Source organism: Heloderma suspectum, chromosome 6, assembly GCF_057233095.1.
Source record: "Heloderma suspectum isolate Gila_16-S chromosome 6, 16-S_ref, whole genome shotgun sequence".
Classification (NCBI taxonomy): domain Eukaryota; kingdom Metazoa; phylum Chordata; class Lepidosauria; order Squamata; family Helodermatidae; genus Heloderma; species Heloderma suspectum.
The window spans coordinates 116274123-116291590 of NC_139463.1; the positions used below are offsets into that span (position 1 = coordinate 116274123).

The following is a 17468-nucleotide window of genomic DNA, read 5'->3' on the forward strand; positions in this document are numbered from 1 at the left end:
ATGCTAAGTTTCAAGTTATTAGATCTATAGGTATCTGACTTGGATTCCTGCATTGAAAGGAATGATTCCAGGGGGTTGGACTCAATGGCCTTGTAGGCCCCTTCCAACCCTACTATTCTATGATTCTACGTATGCAGTAGAATTTTGAGGCTTACAATGGCAGAACTTTTTTGTGCGTGATGCACCTTAACTAAAGATATTTGTAAACTGGTAATGCAATAACTAACCATCTCCAACCTTTCCCCTCCAGATGTGTTGGGCTGGAGGGCACCAGGTGGGGGAAGTATGTTATAAATATTTATTTTCATCAGAATAATATAAATTAAGGTTTATGCAAATCAGTATGTGTTAGAATGCAGAAATTGCTTGCAAGTATTTTGTTCCACACTAAACTGATTTTCACTGTTACCTGGGCCCTCAGTCGTTTCCAGTCCATTGGTTTTCATGAGAGGGGGGCAAAGATAGAGAGGAAGGGGTGGGAGAAGTGATGGCTGGGTTCATGTCTAGCACTGGTTGCTTTCTCGAACTCAAGTCCAACAAGTTTGCCTGCTTTTTTTTGCCTTTCTCAACCAGAGCCGCCATCCAGGACAACGTGGAGCTGATCCGGCTGCAGAAGCTTTTAAGGGCCAAGCATTCAGAACTGGTGGTCACCAAAGCCCAGTTTATTGGCTTACGGGAAGTGAGTCCCGCCATCCTCTTTTTAACTCTTACGCTGTCTCCCCTTTATGCTGAACTGTTCATAACTTTCAGATTTCTCATCCTAATGCTCTTCAACCTTCCTTGCTCCCTGGCTCCCTCCTTGCTCCCTGGCTCCCTCCATTCAATCAAATTTCCTAACAGGTTCCACCATTGCCTTCTTTCCATGCTTTGAAAGAGCTGCACGCACCTTCTCTATTCTTCAGACCTCCTCCTTATGACAAGTCATGCCCATCATAGCAGCCATTTTGTGAATGCGCAAGCTTCCCCCCCATGGCAGCCATTTTGTGAGAGCACCCATAACACTCTCTCAAAATTCAGAATTCCACCCAAAAGGTTGGGGACCCTGTAGCCTATGTTTCTGGTTATCATACAGAAGAAAAGGGCTTAGAGATCTCACCCACACTTTTGTAGCAGCAAGATCTCCTTTTGTGTGATAAACACTCCACATCTTCATGAGGAGCTCAATGGGATATCCAGTGAGGAAGAGCATTTCCTCCTTCCCCACCATATCCCCATTAATTTAGCATTTTGCTTTCCTTCTTCCTAGGCTTACGAGACTCAGCTCCAGCAGGTAACTCTCCCTAGTTTTGTTTGCTGGTAGCCCTGGGAACTGAACTCGGGTCTCCTAGGTCACACAAGGCTCTAGACCTCATGAACTGTCTTTTCTTTCTTGCTTTCTCCCTCTAGAACCAAGAGGCATTGAGGACAGCTAGCAAGGCCTTGCTGGCTCAGGTCGAAGAGCTCAGCACCCTCCTGAAGGAGGAGAACCAGAAGGTGGCAGCACTGGAGGGCCAACTGGTGATTCTTTCTCCATTGCAGGGGACCCTGGAAGATGTAAGGAGTCTCTGAAATTCCCCCCAAAGGCAGTACTACGCTCAAACCTCTCCCTTTTCTAAACTCACTCTACCTTCTGGGGCCTCCCGACACCACACCAGCCATTGTCCAGGCCTACCTGAATCTAGGCCTGCAGTAGCAGTACACGTTCTCCAACTGGTCCCCAAGGGCAGTTCTAGGGGTTGGAGGCTGAAGGTATAGCAAAAGCTTCGGCCTGAGGCATCAGACGCCTCCCGCCAACAAAAGGATCTCCTGCATTTCTGTAATCGGTCCTCATTAAGAAACATCCAACCATTCCTGTATTTACAGTTGTGAATTGAGCAAAACGGATCTTTGATTGGCCTGTACCAGTCTGATCCCCAGGCTGAGCTAGGATCCCATCTGTACCCTTCTCAGTTTCAGGAGCGAGTGCAGGACCTGGTGACAGAGCGAGATTTGCTGAAGGTGGATTATGACAAACTGCTGGAGAGGTGAGGATGGGCTGACAGGCAAAGATAAGCAGCTCCCGCAGCCCTTTAGTGTTTGTTTCCCCCCAAAAGCTGCCACCACTCTCTTAAGATGCCTTTACACTAAAGGAAAAAACAGCAGTCCTCCTGGCTCCCAGATGGTGACCAGGTGATTTCTGAGAGGGGAAGTTTTTAATTTTCAAGGTACCATAGAAATCAATGAAACAGCACCATCTAGTGACTGTTTTAATAGCATAGCAATCCAGCTTAGATAGTTCATTATTTCCGGATCTTTTTGAGATCGAATAACCAGGAAATACCTCTGGATGTGCCCTGGAGGTTGACGACATCATGAAAAGGACCCGCAAACTTCTATGAGTGAGTCATCTCGATAGCAGGATAAAAGGTCTGTGTGAAGAAGCCCTTAGATCTTCCATAAAAATAGAAAAGATTGTTGTGGTCCCTTCAAGATAGGGATAATCCTTCTTTTTTTCTTGTCTGTGTGTCTTTTAGCTGCATCAACACTGCTCGGCAAAACCAGGATGAGGTGCCCCAGAAGGACAGCATCCCTGGCTTGGAAGAGCAACTCAGCTCGACGACAGCAGAGAAGAAGAAGCTTGAGGAGGAGCTAGAAAAGGAAATAGGTGAGGGGTGAACTGGAGGCTGCTTTGAGCAGAATGAAGAGCAGGCATTAGTGAATCAAAGAGCAAAACTACCCCATGCATTTTAACACACTAGCTTTTATCCTCTTCCCTCCCCATCCCTCTTTTCTTTTGTGGTGTGTCTTGTTTAGATGATAGGTCTGTGGACAGGGACTGTCTTGTTTTTATTGGTCGTATTTAAGTCACCTCGGGAGACTTTTTGAGCATCTCTACACCAGCCTAAAATCCCACATTTAAAAGGGGGGTTTCTGCTTCTGTTTTAAATGCAGGATCATGACCCGTGCTTGCTTTCCCCCCTCCCCTTTCCGCCTCCTTCTCCCCCTTCTCTGAGCCTTCCATATGTTTCACTGATCTCGCTCCTCATCTTGCGGCTTTTCCTTTTCCATGGAGGGAACTCAAGCGCTGTAATTTGATAGCTCATTATCTCCTATCTTTTAAAAAATGGCATAAAGGTCATTTCGTGCGGGAGACGCCCTGGAGGTTGACGACGTCATCTAAAGGGCCCGCAAACCTCCGTGAGTGACCAATCTCAATAGCAGGATAAAAAATCTGTGTGAAGGAGCCCTTTGGCTGAGAAACAGGATAAAAATGCTTTGAAGAAATAATAGGAAGTTCACTTTGGTCCCCAATGATGGTAAAGATCCTTTTAGGAAGTACTGGGAATTCCAGCTCTCTTATGTAAAGTTCCTACTTGTTGTTGCTGTTATTATTTCACCATTTTTATACCCCTCACCCCCCCATTTCAATCTTCATCATCATCACACCTTTAAAGCTGCCTGCTATTTAGCAATGAGACTGAGGTTAAAAACAAGGGTGATGTCATGGGGAGGGATTTGTCAGGCCCATCAAAAACATGGCAGATGGCCGTCTTGTGTTTCCTCCCAAGCCGCTGTCTCTTCCCACAAGGTCGGAATGAAGAACTGAAGCAGGAAGTGAACCAGCTGCTGCTGGCACAGTCACAGGAAGCTGACTCCCCGCAGGAGAAGGCGGCCATCTTGGAAAACCAGACTAGAGAGGAAAAACCTCGATCTAGTCTAAGCCAGGTAGGATCTGCGTGGAACCATGTTTAGCAGTGGGCAACTATTTCAGGGAGTATTGTACTGGGAGCCAATGTGACTGGAATGAAGGGTGGGATTAGAGTGGGCGGAACAACCACACAGAGACTTGGGAGTGAGAGAAACTGAAGTCTGGGAAGGGGAAAGGAGAGGCAAGAGGGAAATGAAGCAAATTAGCACTGGTTTTAGGGGACGAGGTACTCTGTTAGCAGGAAGGGTAGAGAGATGAAGAGAGATGAATTTCACTGACTTTCAAATTACCAGACAAATCTTTGGCTTCCATTCTTTGGTCTTAATGAAATCACAGAGGGGCTCTTGCAAGGCGCTCTGATTTGAACAAGCAAGAAGCAACTGAGCTCTTGCAAGCTCATTTTGCCTGTGGTGTAGTTTAGGACATTTCAGTGTAGAGACTGGGGGGGGGGGAGTTGCATTGTAGGTGAGACTTGCCTGAAGAAAGATAAAACAGGTAGCAGTGGATTAAACCCCAAAGCAATCAGATAGTAAATCCATCAGTAATGTTGATAAGATTACCAGCCAAAGGCATGAATTTGTTAGGTCTATGTTTGCTGATCTGGCATGGTAGTCCCACACATTTTGAGCCCCACACCTTTTATTCCTTCTCTCCTTTCCCCTGCAATTTCTTCCTTGCAGCCCCTGTACATAGAGGGTCTCGAGCGAGAGACTGAGAAGGAAGAGGTGTCTGCCCAACAGACCCTGAAGCGGAAGCTGCACAAGACAGAGGCCGCCCATGCCGAGACCGTGTTGGAGCTTGAGAAGACCCGAGGCATGCTCATTTTGCAACACCGCATCAACCAGGACTACCAGGTGAAACGAAGAGATAAGCATCTGGCAGCTAGGGCAATAGGGGTGTTGGAGGACTCGGGGAGGGTACAAACATACTGGGATACTCTGGAAAAGTATTCACTGTATTCTGGTCTCCAGGGTCAAGCTCAGTGGAAACCAATTATGTGAGTTTGTGGTTCAGTTGAATGAGCACAGCACCAACTGGCTAGCACCCATGTCATCGCCAAGAAACTCCACTCACATCCCTAGAGCAGCCTTTTCCAATGGGGCATCCTCGACATGTCTGGGACTATAGCTCCCATTGTTCGTATCCATAACTCTCACCATTTTGCAGCTTTATTAGCTGGGAAGGAATTTAGGGGGTGGCAAAGGTGCAAGGGAATGGTTCACTGGAGGTGCAGGGCAAACAGAAGGGAAAAGGAGAAGCAGGAACCTGCAAATCAGGGATTTGTGGTCCCTGATTGTGGTCTTCTAGATGTGGTTGGATTACAGCTCCTGTCACCCCTGACCATTGGCCAGGACGACTCAGGCTGATGGGAGTCAAGTTAGAGTCCAGCAACATCTGGAAGGTCACAGGTTCCCCACCTCTGCTCTAGTGCAGAGACGTCTACTGTATTAAGCCTAATGCATTTCAAATCGGGAGGCTGTATCCAATGTTACTCTAACTTAAATCCCATTCATTTCAGTGGGTCTACTCTAATTAGGACTAACACTGGATACAATCCAGGATCTTCCTCAGGAGCATTCTTAAGCACAACCAATCTCAGTCTTTATTTTCCGGTAACTTTGCTGCTGGGATTACTTTGCCTGTATTGGAGCTTTCCTGCCTTTCCTTTTCTGCAGTGCAAAGAGATCAACAGGAGGGGACTCGGCCAGCAAAGCAGGGTTTGTTGGAAGGTCTGCTGTGACTTACAGCAGAGTTGCTTTCTACAGAGAAAGCGTGGCAACACAGCATTTAGTATTGGAGGCAATAAACGCAGGCTAGAGCGAGTTTAGAAGAAGTTCAAATCAACTTATTATTAGTGCTTATATACACATTATTTTATTTAATTTATTTATTTTATTTCATTTCTATACCACCCAATAGCTGAAGCTCTCTGGGCGGTTCACAAAAATTAAAACTACAAAGCACAGCACAGTATCAGAGAAGGTTATCTGTACTGTTTAACTACAATCACCTCCCTAATGCTGGGTATGTGAGTGTAAGTAAGCAAAGGCATGAGATATGGTTACTTGCTTCCTTTCTGGAAGGAGCATATGGAAGAGAAGAAGGAAGAGGAAGGGGAGGGAGCAGGAAATAGGAACTGATCAAGCTGCAGGACATTCTCTATTGCCCCCTAGTGTCTGAAAGCATGCGGAGTTATTCCTATTATCTAGGGGGTTCCTGACTTATTTTCTCCCCACAGGTCTCCTCTGCCTTTTAAGAGCTGCATGGCCTGTAGAAACTGAAGAGGCAATGCTTTCTTTAACACTTCTACTCCATGCTGGGGAAAGTTTTCCCTGCCTGATTTCATCATGTCATGTAGCAGGGAAAGGCACAGGACCCTGTCACCCCCCACCAAAATGGCAACCCTTGGCTGGTTCAAGGAAGGGCAGATTGCACAATCCAGGCGCTGTGCGAAGGAACCCTTGAGCAGCTTGCCATGAAGGCCGGTGAAGAAGTGAGAGATTAGTACCTGTTGCGGCTGAGTCTGAGTCTGACTGTCCTGCCTTCTCTTTGGGGTGTTTCCTGGTTTGAGGCGGAACTGGAGGGGGTGGTACTGCAGGCTGGGCGGGAGAAGCAGGAGCATGAGGAGAAGCAACAGCAGATGGCCCGGATTCTGGATCTGCGCAGCGCCCGGATCCACCAGCTTGAAGGTATGTGCCCTGGAAAAGGCTCTCCTCTGTGTAGTCCTTCACCCTATTCTCCAGGCTGTAGGTCTGGAGTGATGAACCTCTTTCCGCCTGAGGGCCAAATTCCATTGTGGAGTGCTCTCGGGGGCCACATTCCTGTGGTGGGCGGGGCCAAAGGCAAAAGGGGTGGGGCCAACATGCCAGCACATTTTAGCTTAAAGCTCGTGCTGCCCGTAACTGTGCTGTGGGAGGGGCTTTTAGAATGGGGGAAAAACAAAGCACAACCTGGGAAACCACCAACAGTCAGTGGTTGGGAGGAAGGGAGTGGGCCAGACCAAGGGTCCCCAGATTACTTGACGTTCTGTAACCCTGCTGTAGGTATTTCTCAACTCAACAGGGATCACCACATCGGAACATGACTGAAACCCGACTGTCCAGTCCTCATGGAATTCAGAAACATTTGGAAATGTTTCCAAATGCACCCCCACCCCCATAACAAACTCTTGGCTAATTTCTAAAGCGAGTCTTGCCACAAATCAAACCTGCCTCCCAGGTGGGTCTCCATTTCAACACCCACAGTCTCCTTTAAAAACCCTGTTTTGGATGCAGACTAAGGCGCGCTGTAGTCCCATTGAGCTCAGTAGGACTTAAATCGTCATGACTAAAGTGTTCCATTGATTTCAGTGAGGGTAAGTCTCACTAACTTAGGGTGCTTCCAGATGAAACATTTATTGAGCAAGCACTCTGCCTCAGATATGGACTGTACAGCGGGGGGAAGTCATGGAGGGGTCCCAGATGATATTGTCATCATCGTTTTCCATTTGCAACCTTCCCATGTTTTCCCACTGTTTCTTTCATCTTTTTTCGTATCACCCAAAAAATTCATGAAGGAGGGCGAGACGGAATTCCCACACCCCTGCTGAGGCCCAGTTCCTAACAGGCCACGGACCGGTACTGGTCCGCGGACCAGGGGCTGGGGACCCTTGCTTTAGCACATTGTCCTTGGCAGAATCCCCTTTGCCTGTAAGAGGCAGGGTGAACCTAAGAACGTAGTTCTGGTGGTTCAGACAAAAACTGGAATTGTTGCAAGCAAATTTGAGTTAGGATATTTTATCTGAGAATTAGTTTCCAAGCTTCCATAGCCTAGGGATGTGTGTGTCTGTGTGTGCGTGGGTGTGTACACACACGCATGCGTGCTAATGGACCCAGCTTTGCGCAGGTCTGAATAACCCTTTGATACAGCAAAGCCTTCAAGCAAAGTTACAAAGTTCAGAGTTGGACACATTGTGCCCAACCCATCTTTTTTAAAACGTATTTTTTATTATAAGATTTTGACGAAAGAAGAAAATGAAAGAAAAAAAGAAAGAAGTGTGGCTACATAGATTTGAATATATCAATTGCAATGCAATTTCAAAAGCAGACCAAATATCCAAATAAGTATCCAGTTGCAGGTATGTCCACCCCATCTGAGTGAACCCCTAGGCACAGCCCCTGCCGTGATGGACCCCAAAGCCCCCTGATGGGGGAGGTCTGCCCACTCCCAATCCCTGAGGTGGGCCTGTCCTATAGCTGGGGAGAGGGCACAGGTGTATAACTCTGTTCCTCAATCTCCTAATCTCCAATGACTTCAAACTGTGTGGACTGCAAAGCTACGTATGTCTGGTTAGGGGAATCTGGACCTAGTGGCTGAAGATGTTATTACAGGCCTCAACCACATGAATATATTACCATTAAACATAAAGCATTTAAAAAACAAAATAACCCTGAGGTGCACACCCATAGGGGCCCCTTGCTATGTCTGCCAAGTTTCAGGTGTCTAGGTTTCACGGTGTTGGTGCTACAGCACGGACGGACAGACACATATCATTTTTTATTATTATAGCAGGGGCAGGAGGGCTTTTCTACATAGGGCTTTTATTCTGCACTTTTACTGGGGCTTCTGCTTCTGAATTCTTTGCGGGATTGAAATAGATTCCTTTACACATTTTTTTTCTGGTTTTTTTCTTTGTCTTTCTGTATGTTCCCTTACACAACCACTACATGGTGCTGTGGTATAGTGTAATTGCATAATTTCACTAGGCTTCTAGAATGCCAGTGAGAAAAATAGCAGACTTTCCTAACTAGGGGGGGGGGGGGGTGAGCAATGACAGTTGCAAAGCATGGGAGAGGCTCTGGAGGATGATGATGTCATGTAAAGGACATAGAAAGGCTATAGACTTCGGTGAGGCGCTCTGAGGAATGGGCCTTTACGGCTACCCCCATTTCTCCCCCACCCCCAGAGCAGTTGAAGGATGTGGCATATGGAACCAGAGCACTCCCATTTCTACCCCATGAGGGCGATGCATCTGTGAAGGCAGACCCTGACAAGGCGCCCCGACTGCGGCGTGGGGAGAACCTCTTTGAGCTGCACATTTCCGGTGCGGTGCTGTCGGCCAAGGCGCTGCGTCTCCTGGGGGACCCAGAGCCAGTCACTTTCTGCACATACTCCTTCTACGACTTCGAGACCCACTGCACGCCCGTGGTGTGTGGTGCCCGGCCCCACTACAACTTCACCTCCCAGTACGTGGTCCGGGCCGAGCCTTTATTCCTGCAGTACCTGCAAGGGGCCACCACCCGCCTCGACCTCCACTTGGCCTCTGCTGTTGACCACGCCACCTTGGCCTCCTGCTGGTTGCATCTGGGCAAAGTGCTGGGCAGCGGTGAGCAAGTACATGCCACAGCAGTGTTGCACGGTAAGAGCCGCTCCATCCACACCAGCCATGGAGGTAATGGCATCCCGTATTAGCCTGCCTGTTCATTACGATCATCTTTGGAGGCTGTATTCCAGCATCCCTTGCCTAGGCAGTGTAGGCAGGGGGTGATAGGCCTTGTCTCCAGTGGCATCTAAATTATGGTACACACACCTCAGAAACTTTTGCAGAGGATGCTAAACAAGGTTCCTGGGAAAGTTGTCCCACCATCTGGGAATTCAGTTAATTTCTTGACTTGCAGGCACTGTTATCTGCTCAGCAGGGTTTTTCTCATCATTGCTGTCAGTTGGTTCTGTGGTTTTACTGGATTGGATTATAGGTGGTTCTAAATTCTTTGTTGTTGTTTAGTTTTACCAAGTGCAAAAATACATAGGGTTTTTTTTTAAAAGCAATTACAAAGTAACCTATCACAAAGATAACAGGATAAGGTCGGATTAAACAGTGCACTGAAAAACAAACACAAATCTAAATGATACCAGTTTTGGATTAGCATGTCCTCTAAGTCACCTTGAAGGTCTGTCATGCTGGAAAGGCAGGTTAGAAATGTTTTAGGTAAGCAAATAAATACATACTTCCATATGAAAGCTACTTCCAGTATTAGCATCCACTTTAAGGATATTTTCACAAGAAATTCATCAGGTTCCCCAACCTTTTGGGGGCAGTGAGCACATTTAGAATTTTGTGGGAGTGTCATGAGCACTCTCACAAAATGGCTGCCATGGGAGGAGGGCTTGGCCATTCATAAAATGGCTGTCATGGTGGCCAATCACAAAACACTAATTTCCCAGAAAGCAATCTGTGGAGAGGAAAATAAAAAATAACTTGTCCAAGCAACTAAGTACAAGGGAGAGGCAATAATTAACAACAGTAACAATTCTTTATGTAGTGCATTTCAAGTGTTCAAAGCACATTTGCTTGTGGAAGGGCCATAACTCATTGGAAGAGTCCATGTTTTGGATGCAGAAGGCCCCAAGGTCAAGGCCTGGCATCTCTAGTTAGAAAGAATAGGTAGTACGGACTTCCCTAACCTGGCACCCTCCAGATGTGTTGGACTACACATCTAACCTGGCACCCTCCAGATGTGTTGGACTACACATCTGGAGGGCGCCAGGTTGGGGAAGGCTTGGGTGAAGATGTTGGGAAATACCTTCAACTGATCCTCAGCCAGATAGAGGAGACAATATTGGAATAGATGATCCAGTAATCTGACTGTGTATAAGACAGCCTCAGGGTTCACGTGCGGGGTCGTGCGAGGAATCAACCTCACGCACACACACTTTGTTGTGAAATATTAGACCCTACCCCTACCCAATGGCTGTCCCTGTCTCATCTTGGTTTGACCCAAAGGTCAAAGCCTGACCTGGAAGTATTTATAGCTGGGTCAGGTCAGGCCTGGAGGTCCGATGAGGCCATGTTTGAGCATTTGGAAGGGAATGAAACAGCCTCTTCTCCGCTGTGTGCCTGTCAGAGCGTGGCTCCCTGGCTCCCCAGGCAATTCCACAGGAGAAGCACTTTTGCCTTCAGGCTTCGGTTTCCATCCATCACGTTACACAGATATGCATTCCAAAGATGTGTGGAATAGCTTGCAGCACTTAAGCTCTGCACTACCACCAATTGGCTTCTTCACAGCGGGGATCCCTCTACTTGACTCCGGGAAGACAATCTTAAGCTAAAATCCTTTCAGCGTTGTAGTTCCCAGCAAGAGATTAACATACATAAACTCAATACCAAGTTAGCATAAACAAAGAGTTCATAAAGTGCCCAAGAGAATTCAGACCTGGTAGATATCCAAGAATAAAAGCCGTTGATCTCCGTGAGGTCTGGTCAGCTAGGGCCAACTTTAAATACCAGAGTAGGCCTAGTTAACACCCCTCTTCTGACCACCATTCCCAACCTGAGCCTTTAGTCCATAAACACAGAGAACGCCAGAGGGAGCATGGCCGCTCCTCCCTCTCGATTTGACATTTCACCCTGAGTGACAAACCCAATCCCCCTCCTTCTCCAAATCCTCTTGTTCGCCAGTTCCCACTGTCTCAGCTCTTAAACCAGGGGTGTGACATGAACCTTGTCTCCCAGATGATCTGAAGCTGCACTCCCCGTTGTCATGTCATCAGTTGCAGAGTCAGGCTGCGCCAGGTTCCCAGGCCTTGAGGTTTCCAGAACCACCCCGGAGTCTAAATAATCCCTCTCTGATTCGGAATCAGCCCCAGATTCCTCAGTGTTAAGGCCCTCCACGACGCTTGGGCCAGTCTCCGCGGTGCCAGACCAAAATGTTTGCCGTGCAAATCCTGCTGACGTGGACAAGAGCTGAGCTGGGTTTCAAAGAGCACGGCCTTGATCGAGTAAGTGCAGCAGCGGAGCAGCGTGGCTGCTCATCATTTTTATTTATTTATTAAATTTATTAATCGCCCATCTGGCTGGTCACCCAGCCACTCTGGGCGATCTACAAAGTATATAATAAAACAGTTTAAAACAATAAAATTCTACAGTAAAAACATTTTCTAAAATACCCTAACTCATCCCAAATGCCTGCCTGAACAACCATGTTTTTAATGCGCGGCAGAAGCTCATTAAAGAGGGGGCATGGCAGAGTTTCCTAGGGAGGGAGTTCCACAGAGTGGGGGCCACTACAGAGAAGGCCCTCTCCCTCGTCCTCACCAGCCTAGCTGTCCTGGCTGATGGGACAGAGAGAAGGCCATCCGAGGCTGATCTTGTTAAGCGGCCTGTCTGGTGCTGCTGGAGGCGCTCCTTAAGATAGGCTGGGCCGGAACCATATAGGGTTTTAAAGGTCAAAACCAACACCTTGAATTTGGCCCGGAAAACAACTGGTAACCAGTGCAACTCCTTCAGCACTGGAGTGATGTGATCTCGCCGGCAGCTGCCTTTAATCAGATGAGCCGCCACATTCTGTACCAGCTGCAGCTTCCGAACCATCTTCAAGGGTAACCCCACGTACAGCACATTACAGTAGTCTAAACGAGAGGAGACCAGGGCATGTACTACCGATGGGAGCAGATCATGACAGGAAACAGCAACAAAGGTAGAGCTGACTGGGAAGAGTGGTGTCAGGAGGCTAGATTTCAAAAGCTGAAGGGCAGCTGATCAGTCCTGGAATGGGATGGTTCTTCTTAGGTCTGCAACAAAGCAGCCTTAGGAATGGCCATCGAACACACCCTCTGACATTTTACAGGTGGACACAGAGAGACTATTGTACTCAGAACACCCCTATCCTCTCCCTGAGAGTTATTGTCCAGATACCATTTTACAGATGAGGAACACAGAGGCTGAGGGAAAAGCGTACGTAACAAGAGCAGCCATGGCAGAGAATTTAATTTTTTACTTGCAGTTTTACTTGCTATCGTTAAACAATTGGGAGTCAGAAAGCCTCGTTAATCTACTGCAGATCAGTGATTTACCAGTAAATCCTGATCTACCTTCTGCTTCAATGTACATCTCCACCAAGAAGCAAACGGATGCAGTGTTTTACTCACTATTTTTTTTATTCTCGCCACAACCTGCCTGCCTGCCCCCCCCCGCACCCCGGCCACTTCACTCTAGGTGCCAGTGGTGAGGATTACGGCCTTCTGGAATACTGGGTGAGGCTTCGCTTCCCAATGGAGCAGATTCTGAGGCTGCACCGGCAGCGAGCCAAAGCCCTGGGCTACCTGTCTGCTGGAGTGCCACGCCGCACGGTGGCCCAACAGGACTGGCGACAGCAAGAGGAGGGGGTGAGGAGAGGGGAGCCTGTGTCTAGTGCAAAATAACGTCTGTGTTCACGATGCTAGACCTCATCGTTACAAAGGGGGCAGGGGGAAGAGAAATGAAAAAACACAGTATAACAAAAACCCAACTCGGTAGGACCAATGGAAAATGAGCCGGCAGATCCTAAATAGCTTTGAAATTAGATGAGGATCTGAGTTCCAACATCCATCAGCAAAGGTTTCCCCAGTGGTGTAGTGGAGGCAGGGCTCACAGGGATGCAGCTCTGGCACGTTTTCATGAGCAGGGACTCTGAGGTCATCTGCCACCCCACTCAGAATTCCCTGTTCCCTCTGAGCTTAGCTGCGCTCCTCATTGTAGCTGTGGGGGGAATGAATTTTCCAAGTAACAATATTGCTCCATGTTGGAATGCACAGTATTTGGGATGCCTTGGCCTGGAATGGGCAATTAAGACCTATTCGCTTTACCAAAGATGCGCTCCTGGTGGAGATGAAAACTCCTAGAACTGGATCGTTGATATGGATCGACACAGCTGCCTGAAATTCTTTGACTGCCCTTGGAGACCGTCACAATGAGCTCCTGCATTTCCATATTTACCAGTACACCAGTGGGCTTCCCCATTCACTTCTCGGTGGACCTATTCGAGTGAATGGGAGGCCTGCTTGCAAAGGGTTTCCCTTGGCACATTGGGCTTACGGGCAGCAGCATCAGAGCTCTAGAACACACGTAGATGTCCATCCTTCAAATGGGGCCAGTGCCAGACTTGGGTGGGCTGTCAGCATTCTGCTGCTGATGGGCTTCCCCTAGCGCCAACTGCCCCCCACCCCCCAGTATCCCTGCAACCACTTGGACCACCTAGGCAACAGCAGTGCTCCTGCTGCAGGTGGCTTCTTCCTGCCTTGGGATGGCTAGTTAGTTTACCTAGCAGGAGCACCATCAGGGCAGGACTTAGGAGCAGATGTCCAGGGCTCTACGGAACAAACAGAAGGGGCTCCGCAACTTAGGGCTGTGCAGGGACCCCCCAATCTGCCTCGGAGGCTGCTTTGGGGCTTTTGAGGCGGGCCTGATTTGTTTTTGGCTGACTTGGGGGGCACCTGGCCTGCTTTGGCCTCTGGAGCCAAAGCGAGATTCAGATGGCCAAATCCCTCTTTGCTCACCCCAACCCTGATGCCCCCTCTGCACTGCGCGAACCCCCAGCTCCTCCCCTGGGCCCTTGGGACATGCGTCGGCAGCCATCTTCCTGTTCCAGGGAGTCGCCGTCGCTGCCACCAGCTCTTGGGCCCTCGGTACACACACCAGCAGCCGTCTTCCTACTCCAGGGAGTCACCATTTTAGAAATGGCGACTCCCTGGAACAAGAAGCGGGCTGCTGGCACACATCCGAAGGGCCCAGGTGAGGAGTTGGAGGTCCGTGCGGTACAGCAGGGGTGTCAGGGTCGGGGGGAGCAAAGCAGGATTCGACCAGTTGAATCCTCCTCCTGCTCCAGAGGCTGAAGCAGGTTGGGGGGGGGCCCAAATCAGCGGTGTGGCTGGGCTTCCGGATCACTCCGAAATGCTTCAGAGCGCCCCAACCCTCTTTGTGCCGCTTTGTGCCCCCTCCGCCTCGCCTCGGAAGTGGCCTGAAGCAGGCCGAAGAGCCCCACTTCAGCTCGGAGTTCAGGCTTTGGTCTGAAGTGGTGCACAGCCCTACCACAAGTGCAGCAGAGCGGGCGTGCCGCATTCTGACGTAAATGCAGAAATACGCCTTACCAGCTAAAGCACGGGTGTTGAACCTCTTTCAGCCTTGAGGGCCCACTTCCATTTTGGAAAAGCTCCTAGGGGCTGCACTCCAGTGGTGGGCAGGGGCAAAGGCAAAAGGGGCAGGGCCCACACCACAAAAACACACAGAGTCCTTTAGCTTTAAAGCTCTCACTGTCAGTAACTAGGTCATTACCGACTAGGAGAGGCATTTCAGCCTTTTAGAATGCAGGGAAAAAACCTGCCGGGAAGCTCAATCAGGGGAAAGGGGGCATGGCCTTCTGGGGAACCACGGAGAGCCGGATTGGGACCCCAGGCGACTGGATTGGGACCCCAGGCCTGAAGTTCTGCACCCCCAATCTAAAGAATGCACACACACGTACCCCATAAGCAGTGGAGGCTGGTGGATCCGATTTCGGTGGGGCTGTGAATCCGCTCCGGGTTTCAGTCAGAACCAGCTAGAACTCTAAAGGAGTTACCCAAGGTACTGAATTCATTTTGGGGATAGGGGCCAGCACCTTGGGTAGCTCCTTTACAGTTCTGACTGAAATCCAGAGCGGACCACAGCCCCACTGAAAGAAGAGCCACCAGCCTCCACTGCCCATAAGACCATTCAGTCCAGAGTCTAAAATTACCTAACTTGCACCAGGTAATCAGCTGGGCAGGGGGCAAGCAGACACTCACCTCTGATCAGAGCCAAACAGTCGCTGTTTTTATACCCTGCAGTGCATTGTGGGGCATAAAAAGGTTGGCCGCTCAGCCCCAGTCAGAGCTGCGTGGTTGTGCGAGTCCCTTCCAACCATTTATAAGGCAGCCTCTGAATAAGCCGAGTCAACCATCCCATTTGAAGGAGGGGGAGGTTTGCAGCATTGCCACTGCTTGGGGGCTGATGTGGCAATGGGGGCCCAGCAGGTGAGAGGCGTTGGTCCTGTGGGTGGGCCCTTGGCCTGGCCAGGCTGGGTGCTGGGGCAAGGACCACTCAGGATCTAAAGGCCACCATGTATGTTACAAGAACGGGAACAACAATACAACACAGATTCACACTTTAAGTGGGTGCAGGGCTGGCTGAGGGGAAACAGCCAATGGCACCCGCCCCCCCATTCCACCCAAGTGAAGATACATATTACCCAAGGCTGGGCAAGTTATTTTGGCAACTGAGGGAGAAAAGCCCACAAGCACCTCTCCCTGGGAATAGAAATACGATCGTGATAAAATAGCAAACAATTTGCTGCCCTGTCATGGCACTGACAATCAGGTGTCTGCGGCAGTTGCTTCACTCTGCCTCATGGTAGGGCCGGTCCTGAATGGGCAGGAATGGCGCCATTAGAAATATAGGGAGGGGAGGGGAGGGGGAAAGGGTCTTCCCTAAGATGTGCTAGAAGACAAAATGGTGGGCACACTTGAAATAAACAGCAGACTGATTCTTACAAGGCAGGCATATATAATTATATATGATGGGAGAGGCATAGCTTGGTGATGAGGGCATATATTTGTTATGCAGAAGTCCCAGGTTCGATCACTGTCATCTTGGCCGAAGAGGATCTTTCATAGCAGGTGTCCGGAAATATCCTCTACCTGTGTCCTTGGAGGGCTGCAAGTACTCAGAGTTGGCTGGATAGACCAATGGTCTTGGCATGACACAGCTTTGCACATTCAGAATTGTATGATCTGTTCAAAAATGCAAAGAATCCAGTCCATGGATCAACAGGAGACCCTGCCAGGTTAACAAGGTGGAAATTGCAGGGAAGCAGATTTTGGCTAACCATTAGGAGAAACTTCCTAACTATGAAAGCTGTTCAGCAGTGGGACAGATTCCCTCAGGAGGTGGCGGACTCTCCTATGCTGGAAGTGTTTACAGCATCAGGGATGTTGTAGTTGCAGCCTGCAGTGCAGAGCCTGCATGGAGCAGGGGGTTGGACTAGATGATCTCCGAAGTACCTTCCAACTCTGATTCTGACAAGCTGGCCTCTGAATCCACTCTTTATGATCCATAATGTCTCCATGAGCAAAGTCAGATGCCATTTTTATTACCTGTCTCAAAATGCCCCTGCGCTCACTTAGTCATGAGATCCTGGTAGCAATACACAAAGACGTGGCAATCAGTCCAACATACAAACACGTTGCACTGAGCAGACCCCAGGCTCTGAACAACACAGAACACACCAGAGCAAGCTGTTCCTCCTTCACCCTGTCCTCTCTTTGCCTGCCAGGCCCTGGATGCAGGCTGGAACGAGTTCTGCGTGCGCATTGAAGGCTGCGCCGGCTTGCGCAGCCACTGGCTCGGCTCACAGCCCAGCCCCTACGCCATGTACCAGTTCTTCACCTTCCCAGACCACGACACCATCATCATTCCTTCGAGCAACAACCCCCACTTTGGGGACCTGCAGGCCTTCACTTTGCGCATCACGCCTGAGCTGCACCATTACCTGCGCCTGGACAGCCTGTGGGTGTACGTATTTGACGATGAAGATGAGGAACCCGGCAGCTATCTGGGTAAAGCCCAGATCCCACTTCTCCCACTAGCACAGGGACGCAGTATCACAGGTGAGTCACACATACACCTTCCAGCCCCTGAATATACTACGGGTGCAGTCCTATGCATGTTTAGACAGAAAAAAGTCCTGCGACTCCCAGCATCCCTCCAGACAGCCATGCTGGGTGGGGCATGCTGGGGACTGTAGGACTTCTTTCTGTCTAAACATGCATAGGACTGTGCCTGTAGTATATTAGGACAGGGACCTCCTCTGGATCCCACCAGTACAAGACATCCAATATGGTGGGGCATGAAGAGGGCCTTCTCTGCTGTGGCACCCTGGATGTGGAATGCCCTCCGTTTGGAAGCCCAATTGGCACAGACATTGGTTTCATTTTGGCGCCAAGTAAAAACACGGCTTTTTACCAAAGGCTTTGAGGGCTAAATGCATTCCCT

General features: G+C 49.3%; 1 protein-coding gene across 1 annotated transcript in view; it reads left to right on the forward strand.

Annotated features, from left to right (window-relative positions):
* Window positions 1–17468, forward strand: part of RPGRIP1 (RPGR interacting protein 1) — a 38859-nt gene that overhangs the window by 9802 nt on the left and 11589 nt on the right. The window contains exons 7-17 of the mRNA XM_084806301.1: window positions 574–679; window positions 1247–1270; window positions 1387–1533; window positions 1930–2003; window positions 2493–2623; window positions 3548–3684; window positions 4348–4521; window positions 6240–6357; window positions 8613–9065; window positions 12642–12811; window positions 16750–17083. Coding sequence (XP_084662427.1) covers window positions 574–679; window positions 1247–1270; window positions 1387–1533; window positions 1930–2003; window positions 2493–2623; window positions 3548–3684; window positions 4348–4521; window positions 6240–6357; window positions 8613–9065; window positions 12642–12811; window positions 16750–17083 — 1868 coding nt within the window. The remainder of the gene's footprint in view (window positions 1–573; window positions 680–1246; window positions 1271–1386; window positions 1534–1929; window positions 2004–2492; window positions 2624–3547; window positions 3685–4347; window positions 4522–6239; window positions 6358–8612; window positions 9066–12641; window positions 12812–16749; window positions 17084–17468) is intronic.